The sequence below is a fragment of the Bufo gargarizans genome, unplaced genomic scaffold, assembly GCF_014858855.1.
Source record: "Bufo gargarizans isolate SCDJY-AF-19 unplaced genomic scaffold, ASM1485885v1 fragScaff_scaffold_339_pilon, whole genome shotgun sequence".
Classification (NCBI taxonomy): Eukaryota; Metazoa; Chordata; class Amphibia; order Anura; family Bufonidae; genus Bufo; species Bufo gargarizans.
The window spans coordinates 120,619-137,649 of record NW_025334097.1 but is presented as its reverse complement, the minus strand read 5'-3'; the positions used below and the strand labels follow the sequence as shown (position 1 = coordinate 137,649).

Here is a 17,031-nt window from a genome sequence, read left to right as displayed (position 1 = left end):
CCGTGCTGTTTGGCCCGATTCCACTACAGGAACCGCGCTGGGCTCAGCAATGGGTTCAGAAGGCACAAAACGTAACACTTCTTCCTTTATGATCTTCTTTTTCTTTTCTCTTACCACCTCATCTTCTGGGACCTCCTCGTCACCGAAATACAATTTGCCCACTGGGGATTCCAGCTGTCTGATCTCCACCATTAGTCTCCCCCCAGACCTGCCTTCATCCCCAGAGGATGACATAACTGGTTCAGAGGGGTCCCCTTGGCCACCCGGTAATGAGTCCACCTCTGATTCCACCGCCAACTCCTTCACCTTCCTCTGGCTTCCAGACCGCAGCCCTGACGGACTGGAGCCAGACATGCTTTCAAAGCGACAGTCATTTTTGAATTTCTCCATAAACGGCCCTCCATTTTTCACTATGGAGGCCCTCTTTTCCTCCAAAGTCGCAATCTCCTCCTCCAGCTTCTCCAGCCTGGAGGAGAGGACCGCTCTCTTACTTTTTGGTAGCATGGCCTGAGCTTTCACATTCCTCTGTTCCAATTTAAATTGTTTTAATTTCTTCTTTACTTCCTCAAGCTGATTTAGGAAATACGCCACCCTTGATGAGTACAATGAGGGGGTTTCAGTGGGGCTCATGACCCCCCAATTAAACAGTCTCCTGGCCTCTGCAGCTTGTACACCAGAGGAGATACCAGGAGAACCAGAAACACCAGCAACCACACCAGGAGCTAAGTCACTGCTAGTTACACCTGAAGCACCCCCTCTGGGCTGAGGCACAGAATCACTACTCCCAGCCTCACATACCTCACCCTTTGGGGTTCCAGGCTCCATTCCTGCAGCTGATCCAGAGACTTTGCAGGCTGCTTGTTCAGCAACCTGACCCGCCGGCTCTGCTCTCTGTTCACCCGCTGCCTGCTCAGCAGCCGGCCTTTCTTTCCCATCCAGCTTTCCTGGGTGCAGAGTTATCTGCTCTGAAGAGGAGCTCAGAGAGGATCCCAGGCTTGTTTTCCTCCCAGGACATCTCCTGACCACACCCGGTGCATTGCTGGAGTCACACAGGGATTCCTTCAGTGGATCTCTGCTGCTTCTGGTTGCTGCTCCTCTCCTGCCCGCAGTATGAGCGGGGCTGTCATCTGCTCCCTGCGGCTTTGCAGCCGCACGCTGCGGGGTTCTCTGAGGCTTACCACCGGCCGCCGATGTCACTTTACCGCTGTTTCTCGATGCTGGAGAATCAGGAGGTAAGTCTCCAGTTTCAGGAGGTCTTCCTGCCGCACGCGGGGTTCCACTCTGGCTGCCGGCACGTGTAGATAAACGGCGGCAGTCAGAGGCCCGAGGATCCATGCCTGGAGAACACGCCACCCCCTGGGGAAAGGGCAGCGTATCCCCCAGCACACGATGTCAGGCTCCTGCTCCTCTCACAGTGCAGCACAGAGGAAGAAACACAGCTCCTCCCACAGGATGTGATACACTGTGGTAATGGTAGACTGTATGGCTAGAGGCTGGATGTTATACACTGTGGTAATGGTAAACTGCATGGCTAGAGGCTGGATGTTATACACTGTGGTAATGGTAGACTGCATGGCTAGAGGCTGGATGTTATACACTGTGGTAATGGTAGACTGCATGGCTAGAGGCTGGATGTTATACACTGTGGTAATGGCAGACTGCATGGTCAGGGCTGGATGTTATACACTGTGGTAATGGTAGACTGCATGGCTAGAGGCTGGATGTTATACACTGTGGTAATGGCAGACTGCATGGCTAGAGGCTGGATGTTATACACTGTGGTAATGGTAGACTGCATGGCTGGAGGCTGGATGTTATACACTGTGGTAATGGTAGACTGCATGGCTAGAGGTTGAATGTTATACACTGTGGTAATGGCAGACTGCATGACTAGAGGCTTTATGTTATACACTGTGGTAATGGTAAACTGCATGGTCAAAGTCTGGATGTTATACACCTGTGGTGATGGTAGACTGCACAGCTAGAGACTGGATGTTATACACTGTGGTAATGGCAGACTGCATGGCTAGAGGCTGGATGTTATATACCTGTGGTAATGGCAGACTGCATGGCTAGAGGCTGGATGTTATACACCTGTGGTAATGGCAGACTGCATGGCTAGAGGATGGATGTTAAACACTGTGGTAATGGTAGACTGCACGGCTAGAGGCTGGATGTTATAAATTGTGGTAATGGTAGACTGCATGGCTAGAGGCTGGATGTTATACACTTGTGGTAATGGCAGACTGCATGGCCACAGGATGGATGTTATATACTGTGGTAATGGTAGACTGCATGTCTAGAGGCTGAATGTTATACACTGTGGTAATGGCAGACTGCATAGCTAGAGGCTGGATGTTATACACTGTGGTAATGGTAGACTGCATGGCTAGAGGCTGGATGTTATACACTTGTGGTAATGGCAGACTGCATGGCTAGAGGATGGATGTTATACACTGTGGTAATGGTAGACTGCATGGCTAGAGGCTGGATGTTATACACTTGTGGTAATGGCAGACTGCATGACTAGAGTCTGGATGTTATACACCTGTGGTAATGGCGAACTGCATGGCTAGAGGATGGATGTTATATACTGTGGTAATGGTAGACTGCATGGCTAGAGGATGGATGTTATATACTGTGGTAATGGTAGACTGCATGGCTAGAGGATGGATGTTATATACTGTGGTAATGGTAGACTGCATGGCTAGAGGCTGAATGTTATACACTGTGGTAATGGCAGACTGCATGGCTAGAGGCTGGATGTTATACACCTGTGGTGATGGTAGACTGCATGGCTAGAGGCTGGATGTTATACACTTGTGGTAATGGCAGACTGCATGGCTAGAGGATGGATGTTATACACTGTGGTAATGGTAGACTGCATGGCTAGAGGCTGGATGTTATACACCTGTGGTTATGGTAGACTGCATGGCTAGAGGCTGGATGTTATATACTGTGGTAATGGTAGACTGCATGGCTAGAGGCTGGATGTTATACACTTGTGGTAATGGCAGACTGCATGGCTAGAGGCTGGATGTTATATACCTGTGGTAATGGCAGACTGCATGGCTAGAGGCTGGATGTTATATACTGTGGTAATGGTAGACTGCATGGCTAGAGGCTGGATGTTATACACTTGTGGTAATGGCAGACTGCATGGCTAGAGGCTGGATGTTATATACTGTGGTAATGGTAGACTGCATGGCTAGAGGCTGGATGTTATATACCTGTGGTAATGGCAGACTGCATGGCTAGAGGCTGGATGTTATATACTGTGGTAATGGTAGACTGCATGGCTAGAGGATGGATGTTATATACTGTGGTAATGGTAGACTGCATGGCTATAGGATGGATGTTATATACTGTGGTAATGGTAGACTGCATGGCTAGAGGATGGATGTTATATACTGTGGTAATGGCAGACTGCATGGCTAGAGGATGGATGTTATACATCTGTGGTAATGGCAGACTGCATGGCTAGAGGCTGGATGTTATACACCTGTGGTAATGGTAGACTGCATGGCTAGAGGCTGGATGTTATATACCTGTGGTAATGGCAGACTGCATGGCTAGAGGCTGGATGTTATATACTGTGGTAATGGTAGACTGCATGGCTAGAGGATGGATGTTATATACTGTGGTAATGGTAGACTGCATGGCTATAGGATGGATGTTATATACTGTGGTAATGGTAGACTGCATGGCTAGAGGATGGATGTTATATACTGTGGTAATGGCAGACTGCATGGCTAGAGGCTGGATGTTATACACATTTTATAGCGGTCACACCTCCAGTCCTCGCACACAGCCATAGAGCCACCACCAGGGGGAGCTCACTACATATAGTTTTACCATCAGGTTAACCCTGCACAGTGCTGGGACGCTGTGGTTGGTGCTGTACATATTTTAGTCTGTAGTCAGCGGTTGAAGCATATTGTTTATTACTGGTTTGTACAGATATTACTTGACTAGCAAGTATATAGATTTGTATCTCCTCCAGGTATACAGTAGTAAACGTCACTCCTGTACATGACTTGTTCTACGCAGTCCCAGCCTGTCAGAACATCACAGTCAGAATATTCACGTCTTCATAAGGCACACCTTATCTTAAAGTCTAGCTCCACTGCTGCTTTTTTTTCTGTAGGAAATATTAGGTCTTGCTGCATAGCAATTGTACAAGAAACTACGAAGCGTTGGTATAAAACATTCAGCAAGACCTGAAAGTAAAGTAAGGTGTAGGTTGTTCTGATGGTGACTGGAGCCAATGGAGATAGGCTAGGGTTGTCTCATCCAGGACAATGGGGGCATATCGCTAGGATATGCCCCGATTGTCTTATAGGTGCGTGTCCTATATCGAGAACGGAGCTCCGCAAGGTGGTGGCTGGAGGACTCCGGACCAGCCACCACCAAGTCGGCTCCCCATACAAGTGAATAGAAGCGTACTGCGCAGGCGCGGCCCCTGCTCCCCTTCATTTCTATAGGGCCGACAGAAATAGTCGAGCCAGCCCCATAGAAAATGAATGGAGGGCGCATGCAGGGCTCCGTTCTTGATATTGGATGGGATCCGCACCTATAAGACAATTGGGGCATATCCTAGCGATATGCCCCTATTGTCCATGATGAGACAACCCTTTTAAGTCATTTATCTACAGGTTCAAGGAAATAGACATCCCCTCAAAGTGTTTCTGTAGATGAAAATCGATAGACTAGATCTGATCTTCCCAAAAAATTGTTGGATGTTTACATTGCTAAAGATTAACTCATAGTTGTCAACGTCAGGCCTGCATGGCCATACAGGACCTACTTCTATAAGATGTAGAGCGAGGACTTATGGCGTTCTTTTACTCATGTGTCTGTGGAGAAGAACTCACACATTTTACCAGATTGGACAATTCTAGCCTGCAACTTATTATCTAACACTGCAACTTCAGTCATATCTTACACAGGATATTCCCCTTCTATATGACCTCTAGACTCAATCGTCCTGAATTAAATTAAGCCTACAGCAGCTTCTCTACCATAAATGTCTGAAATAGTTCTCCAGTTTCCCAGTTCTACAGTGGGAAGCAGAAGACAACGATTATATGAGTCTGAAGGACTTGGATTTGTTGGGTAGTCTGACACTGCACATTCCTCTCTTGCTTTTATGTCCTTGGTTTGTACTTTCCGGCCATTCACTTGGGGCTTCTGGACTTCAGCTTGCGGTTCCTCAACTGTCGGATACGTAGTAGAAGCTCTTTGGGCAGCTTCTTTCCATTGGCCAGCAGCTCCTTCAGGCGTTGCTTTGGAGTCTTGGAGATGTAGAAATCACAGATGGTTGGACGGTCTTCATAGGAGACATGACAGTATTTAGTAGATGGGTGATATCCCTCTGCTTTTGCAGTGACTTCGTACTCTCCTGGATTCAGGAGACGCCAGTAATCTCCATCAACAGCTACAACAGAACATATAATATATTGTACTGGAACATAACATGCAATCATATTGTATCATCACAGGGTGTGTGTTACAGGATATATGTGAGGTGGACAATTCTACATAGTGTCCGCTATGGATACAGTGGGAGGGCAGAACCCTGACTGATGAGGAACTGAGGAAAGGAAAGCCTAAAGAATATGATGATGTATTTGCACAGATTTGCAGGCTGAGAGGAAGAGAAGAAATCCAGGTTGTATCCGCCTGAGATATCAAGCAAACTGTCAAAGTATGATTTGGAAAATGACTCTTAATAAGTCGACAGCATTGAATCACCACATGCCGCTTTGGGACACAGACCAGTCATTGGCTTCAGAGGCGCATCCACCTGGAAGTTTACAGGAAGGGACTAGAAGACCTCAGACTGGTAGAGGAGCCATAAAGGAGGGGCGGGAATCAGGAGAGTTGGGTGCAGCAGGTTTGGGTTGAGATTTTAAAGACATGCACAAAGCTGGACAACACCATAAAAGTGGTGACTGTACCATCTGCATCAAGAGATCTCCCTGTTTTGAATGAATAGAGGCAGAGAACTGGATGTTTTTCAGGGTTATGTTTAGAGGAACACTGGGGCATCATGTTCAGTCTACACAGAAATCATCAAAGTTTTCCCTTTTTTTTTTTTACTTTACTCTTTATCAACCATCAACGGTTTTTGTTTTCTACATTTTATGGATTTACGATGATCATTGAATCCACCTATTAGATCCTGATGGTACCTGTATTTGTACAGTTCTTGTCATCAACAGGGCTTGTTGTTACATTTCTATTAAATGTTGTTTTTTAAGATTGAAATTGGCTTTTATAAAAAAAAATTATCTGCTTGTTGGTCTCTGCTGTCTTGGTCAATTGTCCTCATCATGAATTATTTTACAACGGACCCAATATGCCAAATCTAACTCATTTTGATATTGTTTATTTTGAACCCTCTCTCACTTATTTCATTCCAATTTTGTCAATCAGTCAATTTGCCCAATTTCACAAGAGTAGTCTGAAATCTTCTCCTAGTTGGATTCTGCCCATTAACGGGACATACACCATACTGTGTGTCAGGATGATTTCCCAGTGGATATACACTACTCATAGAAAGTATAGGACATTTGGCTTTTGGGTGAAATTTATGGAAAACGCAAAAGGTTCACGCTACAGTGATATTATATCATGAAAGTCGGACATTTAGAGCAGAAGCAGCGATGGTGATTTCCTCATCTCAAACAATTTATCGAAACAAAAGCCGACTCCAGTGCTGGGTATACCGCCACAAAATGTCAGTGTCTCAGTAACGTGTCATGTGGCCTTGAGCATCAATTCCAGCTTGACAATGTTTCCTCCTGTTCACAAATCGCCTTATTGTCTGCTGAGGCATGGCATCCCACTCTTCTTAAAGGGTAGCCCTCAGGTCATTGAAGTTCTGGGGTACAGCGTTACGAGCCTCTACATGGCGACTCAGCTGATCCCAAAGGTTTTAAATGGGATTCAGGTCTAGAAAAAGTGCAGGTCACTCCATTTGAGGTCCCCCAGTCTCCAGCAGCCGTTCCCTAATGATGCGACCTCGATGAGCTGGCGCATTGTCCTCCATGAAGATAACATTAGGCCTGAGTTGTTCCTGCAGAGGCACAATGACCGGATTATGTTCTTCTAGTAGTATGGGCTTGTCACTGGACCATTCACAAAGTGTAGGGTAGTTCTGTATTGACTAGACACACCTGCCCACACTGTAATACCACCACCACCACCAAAGGCTCGTCTGGTGATGACAGTGGTTGATGCATAGCGCTCTCCTTGATGTCTCCAACATCGTTGATGGCCATCGTTTTTGTTCAGCGTGAATCGACTTTCATCAGTGAACAGCACTGAGGCCCACTGGTGATACTCCCTGGCCCATGCAAGATGATAACACCTGTGCCTGGTGGGGCAGTCAGGTTGTCTAGCACGCAGACCACGCTGATGTAAATGTTTTCGAATGCTCTAACATGACACTTGGGTGCCTTTTACCTCCCCTAAATGTGCCTGGAGTTGTGTGGCATTCATCATCCGGTTCCGCATGGCATTGTTCACAATGAAGCGGTCATCAGTGTGGGATGTGGCTCTGTCCCTGCCCTGTCCTTTAAGCCACACATCCAAACCCTCACCTCCACCTTAAGTTTCCAACTTGAGAACATCTCTCGTATTCGCCCCTTCCTCGCACGAGTCAACTAAAATACTAGTGCATGCTCTTGTCAACTCCCACCTAGTCTACTGCAACATTCTCCTGTGTGGCCTTCCATCCAGCACTCTCGCTCCCCTCCAATCTATTCTCAACTCTGCTGCCAAGTTAATCCACCTCTCCCCTTGTTTCTCCTCTGCCAATCTCTTCACTGGCGCCCCATTGCCCAGCGAATTCAGCTTAAAATACTTACAACTACATATAAGGCCGTACACAACCTGTCCCCTCCCTACATCTCTGACCTGTTTTCTCGATACATCCCCACAAATAATCTCAGATCCTCACAGGACCTCCTCTTCAGTTCTCCTCTCATCTGTTCCTCACACAATTGACTACAAGATTTCTCACGTGCCTCTCCCCTACTCTGGACCTCGCTACTCCAACACATAGGCTCTCCCCCAACATCCAAACCTTCAAGAGTAACCTGAAAAGCCAACTTTTCAGGAAAGCCTACCATCTGCAATGAGAATGCTGCCACCACACAGCCACAAGAGCAGCTTATACCCTTACCTACTGTGTTCTCCCCTTCCCTTATAGAATGTAAGCTCTTGCGGGCAGGGCCCTCTACCCCTCTGTACCAGTCTGTTAATAGTTTCTTGTTTACTGTGTTTTTTATTTCTGTGTAACCCCAGCTGGATGTACAGCACCATGGAATTAATGGTGCTTTAAAATATATCCGGTCTGAAGAAGCGCGACTTCCGCGCGAAACGGCCGTCGCCGATGCACATCGTGGCTATCCCGCTCCCCTGCCTGCACAGTATGCCGCTTGAATTGCAATAAAAGCAACCAGCATAACCATCGGTGAGTGCCGCGTCTCTCTCTATTTATCCATTTGAATACTACTTACCACGCTGAGCGCCGCCACTTTGGTTTTCAGAGGCAACTGCATGTTTATGGATCCTTGACAGATATAAGGCATATACAGGTGAACTTAGGTAGTAACGCTGATGTGGCGAAACCAACCTCGCCACAGTGTTTTGGAGGGGGCTGTTTACAAGTCTCCTGCCCCAGGATTACGGCCCTTTGAGATACTTTTGCTAACTTTTGAACCCCTGAACCTATTCAAGTGAATTTTGGATAGGTTTGTCCCCCAAGTTATACTGTTTAAATTGATGTAAGTTATATGTATGGACAATGTAACCTCACAAAGTTGTAACAATTTATAATAAGTGTAACTTGTCAGCTTGGGAGGAATATGCTGGGTGTGGTTCTATTGTCCCATTGTCCCATTGTGTGTTTAAATGGTGATGTCTGTCCTGTTGTCTCCACATGTGTATTGGCGATCTCCCTTTGTCCTGAGAGATAATTGGATTGCCTTCGGTTGTCTCTGGGACAGAGAGGAGGAAACCATGATGCATTGTGGGGATGTGTTGTATCTGTTCTGTGTCGCAGTCTCCCTTCTGGTCCTCTAGGGGGCGGGAACGATTGGTTGCTGTACTTGCATTGTGTGTGTTATAAGGTATTGATTGGTTGGATTTCAAAACCCTGTGGGCAGTACTATGTATGTTTCTTATGAATAAAAGAGGCTGTACTTGAAGTACAGTCAGATCCACTGTTGACCCTCAAGACGGAGCCTTGTCTCGTTATTGGGGGGATTCCCTGTATGCTGTTAGAGACTGATTGCCAGGAGTGTAAGCTGACTGTATGCTTTTCCTGTTCGTCTGCCGGCAGCTATTCGCGAGGTTCCAGTTTGGAGTGCTATTTTGTATCCAGTTCGGGAGGTTGGTGTTCTGCAGTAGCTGTGCCTGTCTCTCAGAAAGGGGACATATCGCCTAAACGGATTTTAACCCCTTGTCTGCTGAAACGGTCCGTTACATTGGTGGCAAGCAGCGGGATCGTTCCTACAGCCAGAAGGTACAGCTACAGGAGACACCATTTCTTTGGATTTTACAACTTAAGGGCAACGCATGTCTCAGTACAGCGACCCTAAAAGCACCAGGATGGAACCAGCAGTGGAGTACAGATACTCTGTGGAGGAATTTGACCGTATGATGTGGTTGCGGCTGAACTTCTTCGGACCCAATCCAGCTGAGAAATACGTGAAGTTCGTGAGGAGTCTAGTGTTCAAGACCCTACTATACCGGGCAGAAGGTGATGGTCAGCTGCCACGTTGGGTGGACCTCCATCGGAAGTTACGGTTGCGGGACAGAGGGAGCCCAGTCTCCATTCCCCAGCGGCAGTGTGAAGTGCAGGGAGAGGAGAGCAGCGGCCTCCCTCCCCAGCGGCAGGCTGAGTTACAGGGGGCAGAGGTAGTTGTTCCTGCCCCCCAGCAGCAGAGTGATATGCCGGGAAGGCAGTGTGAAATGCAGGAGAGAGCAACGTCCTCCCTCCCCAGCAGAAGGCTGAGTTACAGGGGGACAGAGGTAGTTAGTTCCTGCCCGCCAGCAGCAGCATGATTTGTTGGGAACTGGGAGCCTAGTCTCCATTCCCCAGCGGCAGCTTAACGCACCAGGGGGAGACAGTAAGCCCCACAACTGTGCAGATGGGACCGAGGTCTCTCCACCGGTCCTGCAGGGAATTGGGAGCCTAGTCTCCATTCCCCAGCGGCAGGCTGAGTTACAGGGGGCAGAGGTAGTAGTTCCTGCCCCCCAGCAGCAGCATGATTTGTTGGGAACTGGGAGCCTAGTCTCCATTCCCCAGCGGCCATGTGATGTACAGGGAATTGGGAGCCGAGTCTCCATTCCCCAGCGGCAGGCGGAGTTACAGGGGGCAGAGACAGTCGGTCCTGTCCCCCAGCAGCAGCAGGATTTGTTGGGAACTGGGAGCCTAGTCTTCATTCCCCAGCGGCAGCTTAACGCACCAGGTGGAGACAGTAAGCCCCACAACTGTGCAGATGGGACCGTGGTCTCTGCACTTACAGCACAGGGGGTAGGGACAGTCGGTCCTGTCCCCAAAGCAACAGGGCTGTTTAGCCAAAGGGGAGACATTCGGTTTCTCCCTCCAACAACCAGACTCCAACCAGGCTTCTTCCGTGGTAGTGCTGGCACCAGGGCAGAGTCCTGCTGATCCCTGCCCACAAAGCAACCTCCTCTCCAAGCCAGGGAGCAACTCAGAGACCAGGAGTACCAGCTACCAATATAACCTTGGTGGATTCACTGGACAGAGACAGCCTACTAAATTCAACAGGTCCAGTATTTTGTTGTGGGTGGGCTGCCAGACTAACTCAGGTACCGACCGGCGTGAGGTCAGGTATCTGGTTAGTCTTCCCTGGGGGGGGGGGGGGGGAAGATGTGTGGCGAAACCAACCTCGCCACTGTGTTTTGGAGGGGGCTGTTTACAAGCCTCCTGCCCCAGGATTACGGCCCTTTGAGATACTTTTGCTAACTTTTGAACCCCTGAACCTATTCAAGTGAATTTTGGATAGGTTTGTCCCCCAAGTTATACTGTTTAGATTGATGTAAGTTATATGTATGGACAATGTAACCTCACAAAGTTGTAACAATTTATAATAAGTGTAACTTGTCAGCTTGGGAGGAATATGCTGGGTGTGGTTCTATTGTCCCATTGTCCCATTGTGTGTTTAAATGGTGATGTCTGTCCTGTTGTCTCCACATGTGTATTGGTGATCTCCCCTTTGTCCTGAGAGATAATTGGATTGCCTTCGGTTGTCTCTGGGACAGAGAGGAGGAAACCATGATGCATTGTGGGGATGTGTTGTATCTGTTCTGTGTCGCAGTCTCCCTTCTGGTCCTCTAGGGGGCGGGAACGATTGGTTGCTGCACTTGCATTGTGTGTGTTGTAAGGTATTGATTGGTTGGATTTCAAAACCCTGTGGGCAGTACTATGTATGTTTCTTATGAATAAAAGAGGCTGTACTTGAAGTACAGTCAGATCACTGTTTGACCCTCAAGACGGAGCCTTGTCTCGTTATTGGGGGGATTCCCTATATGCTGTTAGAGACTGATGGCCAGGAGTGTAAGCTGACTTGTACGCTTTTCCTGTTCGTCTGCCGGCAGCTATTCGCGAGGTTCCAGTTTGGAGTGCTATTTTGTATCCAGTTCGGGAGGTTGGTGTTCTGCAGTAGCTGTGCCTGTCTCTCAGAAAGGGGCATATCGCCTAAACGGATTTTAACCCCTTGTCTGCTGAAACGGTCCGTTACAGCTGATTTTCCTTTTTCCTCTCATCCTTGGCTTGCTTTAAAATATATAATAATAATAAAAGGACGTCCACTTCTCTGCCTTTCTGTGACTCTTCCAGTCTCTCTGTATCTCTGATACAACCTGCTGAGGACACTCTGTGACATTCTAAGCTCAGTGACTGTTTGAGAACATCCTGCTTGAAGCCTCGCAATGGCGAGGTTCTTTTGATCAATTGTGTCCTCTTGGTCTCATTATGTCAAAATGTGAACAGCATGACGAGGAGGACAGTTGAAATACCAATTCTAATTGACCGGGAAATTTATTGGACAATTCATGGATAAAACACCTGTTGTGAATTTTGCCGTTAAGCTCCTTGTTAAAGAACAGCAAGTTGTGCAAAAAGTACTGAAACACTGAACAGCTGGACATGTGCATTCAGAAGGTTAGTTCACCTGTAAGAGGGTATTTTAGGTTCATCCTAAAGTTTAACCCACAAGACAATTATCCCTAACTTTTTGTGAGTAGTGTATCGATCTCTACATGCGAAAATTGAGCGTCTTTATTAGTCATGATCCAAAATTTCAACTTTTTGCGTATTCATACTCTTGCACAGTGTCTGCATGGCTGCAGAAGTGGAAATAGGGCAAAGGATAACAAGAAAGTGTTTAAGACACCAGCAGAAGTTATATGATGGTCAGAAATGAAGTTCTAGATTAAGGATTTAATGTATATGTGAATTGTCAGTGTCGTAAGACTTGTACCGAGGAACCTGAGAGATGAAATGAATCTGGAGTCTACATGCAAATGTATGCAGCTTCAGACTGATGGAGGCAGGTGAATGCAAATAACTGCTCTACATTCACTATATAGACAAGTGTGACATCGTATACACCATTACCTGTGCGAATATCATGGTTGAGACCATCCACCACTATGACAGCTTCAGGGACTCCTTGGTTTGTATCTTTATCACGCACAACGCCTTTAATCCCACGATGAACCTGAAATTGGAGATACTGTAGGCTTTGGTTTTCTACACTGGAATGATTTATATGATCTAATATTAATGATCCTCCAGAGCTGCACTCACAATTCTGCTGGTTACTGATAGCAGCCAGCTAAATTTGGGAGAGAAAATGCCTGAGCTAAGCTCCTATAATGCATGAAGGGCAATTAGTCTTGTCTAAACCCAGATGGAGGTACAGATGTCTATATTGTCGATCAGTTGCTCTTGAAGCAAAATCGGAAAGAGTCCCATTGGAATGAATGAACCATACATGGATCTTTATGGATATGTCAGGTCATATAGAGGGAGAACTGTGTTTTGGCTTATGAAGAGGGGTCCTAATTGGGCACTTCACAATGACATGTCTACACTCCACCACTTATTTCTAATGGCATTCATTATGTAGATTCTTCATAGTGTGTGGCTGCTCACCTGCTCAATGTAGAGAAGAAGAGACTCCTTGTTATTCTCCCACTCAATGGGAAGTTCCGTCTTGTGTGGAAATTTATCGCAGGACAGCTCCACCGTCACTTCGAAGCAGTTGGTGTGAAGGTAGCTGAAGTCATTCATACCTGAGTGGAGAAGACAGTTATTCCAGTGAATGAGCCACCCGTCGGTGGAAGCTTTACGAGATGGGGCATCTCACTTACTGCCAGCCACTGTGTGCCAGTTTGCTCCATTGATGATGTTTCCAACCCTAATGAAGTTATCGTAGTGGCAGATCCTGCGGTTGTCATCAGACATGATGCGGTGACTAGATGCGTAGACCGTGGCTAGCCAGCGAAACATGGCATCATCTGCTGTGGGGGTCAACTCCTTGGCCATCCAGTAGGAACGAGCCATGTCAAAAGGATAGCTCACCACAAGTTCTCCACCATGCAAGTTAGCACTGAGGACAAATGGGATTTTCTGCATCCAATCAATGATGGCGCGGGTCTCTGGAGCCACCTGAAATGAAATAAGGTAGAGCATAAATCCAGAGAGGGAAAAAGGAGAACAGTTGAATGTGTCAAAAATCCCTGTGGCCATTAGCACCACATTTGGCTCCATCCTTAAGGGATTAACTGATCCTAAATTACTGCATGTACAACAATCCAGAGCTGCATTCGCAATTCTACGCTATTTAGGTATGCAGCAGATATACTGTATATGGTAGGATACTGTAGCTTCTGGTGACTCACCGTGGCATTTTCCATAGTGTAGTACTCAGGGATTGGGATATAATGGTTGGGGAAGTGCTCTGGGACCTGCTCATTGTCTTCTGCATCCCACAGAGGCGTGTTCAGATCGGCAAAGTTGTGGTTTAGATCAAGTCCTTGGTAATTCCAGCGACCGATACCCCAGCCAGACAGCTCAGATCCCTAAGTGAAGGAGACAGCTCTTAAAGTGCACAGTCACCATATTATAGAGGGGTCGAGGCAGGGATGAGTACTGTACCAGTTTGTAGGCCATTTCATATCCATCCGGGTTCATGGAGGGCAGGAGATGTATACGTGTCTCTTTGATGAGTCTCACAATTCTTGGGTTTTCCTTCTTGTACTCCTGACACATATACTCCATGAGGTTCAACATCAGCTCTCGACCCAACACCTCATTCCCATGCATCCCGGCCACGTAGCGAAACTCCGGCTCCCCTGTGATAGAAGACCTTGTCACTATCCATTAGAGCTTATGGCTAAAGTCACCATCTGTGTCTGTGTGCCCCGACCTGACCAGGAGATCTGCAATGATCATAGTGAATGGTCATAGCAGCCTCAGTGTTCCTACTCAATCTGTTATCAGTCCCACCAGTTATAGGGGCACCATTGCTCTCACTGTTATGGGGACACCGAGGATCTCATTGCTATGAGGGAATTGTAGATATCAGTATTAAGGGGCACTGTGGTCGTCAGTGTAGTGTAGGCATAGTCGCAGTATGTGGCACCGTAACGTTGCACTGTTAAATTCCCACACGTAGTCCTGTATTGGAATGAAATATATTCATAATTATACTTTATCATATTGGCTCTCGTGTGACCATGTCCTCCTACCCAGCTCGTGCTGTCCTGGGTTGTCTGATATCTCCATCACATACATTTTGAGCCCCAGGTAGCTCTTGCCGATGCTGTAGACACGTGTGATATTTGGACAGTCTTTGTTAACCTTCTTCATCAGCTGAAAAGACACATCAGAAAATTCCACATCAGATCCTCCTCAGATATTAGACAATGGACGATCGGCGGACAGTCCGACAGTTTATTGGCCTTTCGTCCTCCAGGCTGACTCTCAACAGAATTTTTTGGCTGATAGTTATCATAATATGAAGTTTATGGTCACATGAGATCGGGTTTTATAATGGAACCTGCTTTTATCATTATTATGATATTGTTATTACGTCCCTGTGTCTAGCCCTGGTCTTCAGTTGTACATCTCCTTGAACACAGTTGAACGTTTTCGAGGCATGCCCTGTGACCCGTGCAGAGGTCTTCGTACAGGGAAGGAATAGATAAGCTCTGACAATCACCTATTGTGAATGGAGGATTCTGTCTTATCTATACACATAGGTGATATCATTACAGGCAGGATTAGAATGACAGATAAGCAGATAACTGCAGTAAAGGATCTGTACAGACCAAGAAATGGTGCCAATTATTAGACATAGTGGCCAGTGCGAAAACTGCAGGATTTGGTTTTAGTTAAAATAGAAAAAGTGACTTGGAAAATTAAAAAATAACTTCATCAAAAATTATTTCAAAATATGTTAAACATAAAAAAGGGATTTAAACAGTCGTCCCTTTTCTGATGACACATTCCCTCTGCTGAAGTGAATAGGATTGAGCTTCAGTACCACACCCAAGCTGTTTTCTGTCTGCAGTCGTCAGTAATAATCACCTTACGCATCTCATTGTAGTTGTGGTGTTTAAATTCCAGCTTGTCGGTCGGCTGTGGTTCCTGTTCCCACATGAAAACAGTGTTTGGGTCTGTGGAGAAAGCCAAAATCTCACATTAACCCAGCATCTTCTCACACCCACACCTCTTCCTCATGGTACTGAGATGCTAAGTACAATCCACTGGATTCCATGTGGACTTGTACGTCCACTGGTGGCCATCTTTGATTCTCCGCTGAGCACCTGATCTATCTGTGGCGCCCAATGATTAAAGCACATCAGTAATGGTCACCTCACTACCTCTCCAGAAGAGCACTGGAGCTCATAAAAGTTCATGTTTTTGACCAGAGAGATTAAAGGGATTGGTGTGGGTCTGACACCCAGTACCCCCGCCGATGAGCTGTTTGAAGAGGAGGCAGCGTTCCAGCATCTGGGAAATGCAGTGCAATGATAAGTACTCACTCCATTCACTTGAATGGAGTGAGTACTTGTAATTATACTACCCTGCTGCTCCACAGGAAACTACGCGTATTGTAAAGACCAGGAAGAGGCACTCACATAGAGTGCTGCCTTCTCATCAAACAGCTTAGGATAGGCTATCAATATCTGATCATCGGGGGTCCAACACCAGGGACCCCCTCTGATCAGATATTGATGGTTTATCCTGAAGATAGGTCATCAATGCAAATCACTGCAAACCCCTTTAAGAAGGTTCTTATAGATGTCAGGAGGCCCCTAAAGGGATCACACACCTGGAAGAGGGCATCCCAGAATCTCTGCTCTCAAGCAGATAGTACCATTCTCGAACCATGTCTGTGGGTTGATCCTGATGTATCGTCCAACAATGGGGGTGGGCAGCTTGTTCAGTACTGGAGTGTCAGGGTCTTGATTGGCTTTAAAAATCTATGAATATGAAAAAAAAAGACATGAAGAAGAAGATGAGACATCAACAAGAAGAAGGTAGGACAATAACCAACAGACAAGACAATACTAAGACATCAACAAAAAGATGAACAATCAATAACAAGATGAGACATTAACAGAAAGAATAGACAATAAGAAAAAGATGAAAAATCTAAGAGAAGACAAGATATCAACAGGAAGATGAGACATCAACAAGAAGATGAGAATTTACAAAGAAGGGACATGAACAAGAAGAAGATATCAACGAGAACCAGAACAAGATGAGACATCACCAAGAAGATACCAACCAGAACAAGATGAGACATCACCAAGAAGATACCAACCAGAACAAGATGAGACATCACCAAGAAGATACCAACCAGAATAACCTGAGACATCACCAAGAAGATAACAACCAGAACAAGATGAGACATCACCAAGAAGATACCAACCAGAACAAGATGAGACATCACCAAGAAGATACCAACCAGAACA

General features: G+C 46.5%; 1 protein-coding gene across 1 annotated transcript in view; it reads right to left on the bottom strand.

The window, feature by feature from the left end:
- Positions 1–4,518: 4,518 nt before the first annotated feature.
- The window catches only part of LOC122922416 (probable carboxypeptidase X1), a 50,085-nt gene continuing 37,572 nt past the window's right edge, over positions 4,519–17,031 (bottom strand). Inside the window, exons 6-14 of the mRNA XM_044273016.1 lie at positions 16,386–16,536; positions 15,638–15,726; positions 14,797–14,920; positions 14,204–14,400; positions 13,948–14,127; positions 13,417–13,714; positions 13,199–13,338; positions 12,659–12,761; positions 4,519–5,437 (exon numbers count right to left, since the gene is read on the bottom strand). Coding sequence (XP_044128951.1) covers positions 5,178–5,437; positions 12,659–12,761; positions 13,199–13,338; positions 13,417–13,714; positions 13,948–14,127; positions 14,204–14,400; positions 14,797–14,920; positions 15,638–15,726; positions 16,386–16,536 — 1,542 coding nt within the window. The 3' untranslated portion in view covers positions 4,519–5,177. The remainder of the gene's footprint in view (positions 5,438–12,658; positions 12,762–13,198; positions 13,339–13,416; positions 13,715–13,947; positions 14,128–14,203; positions 14,401–14,796; positions 14,921–15,637; positions 15,727–16,385; positions 16,537–17,031) is intronic.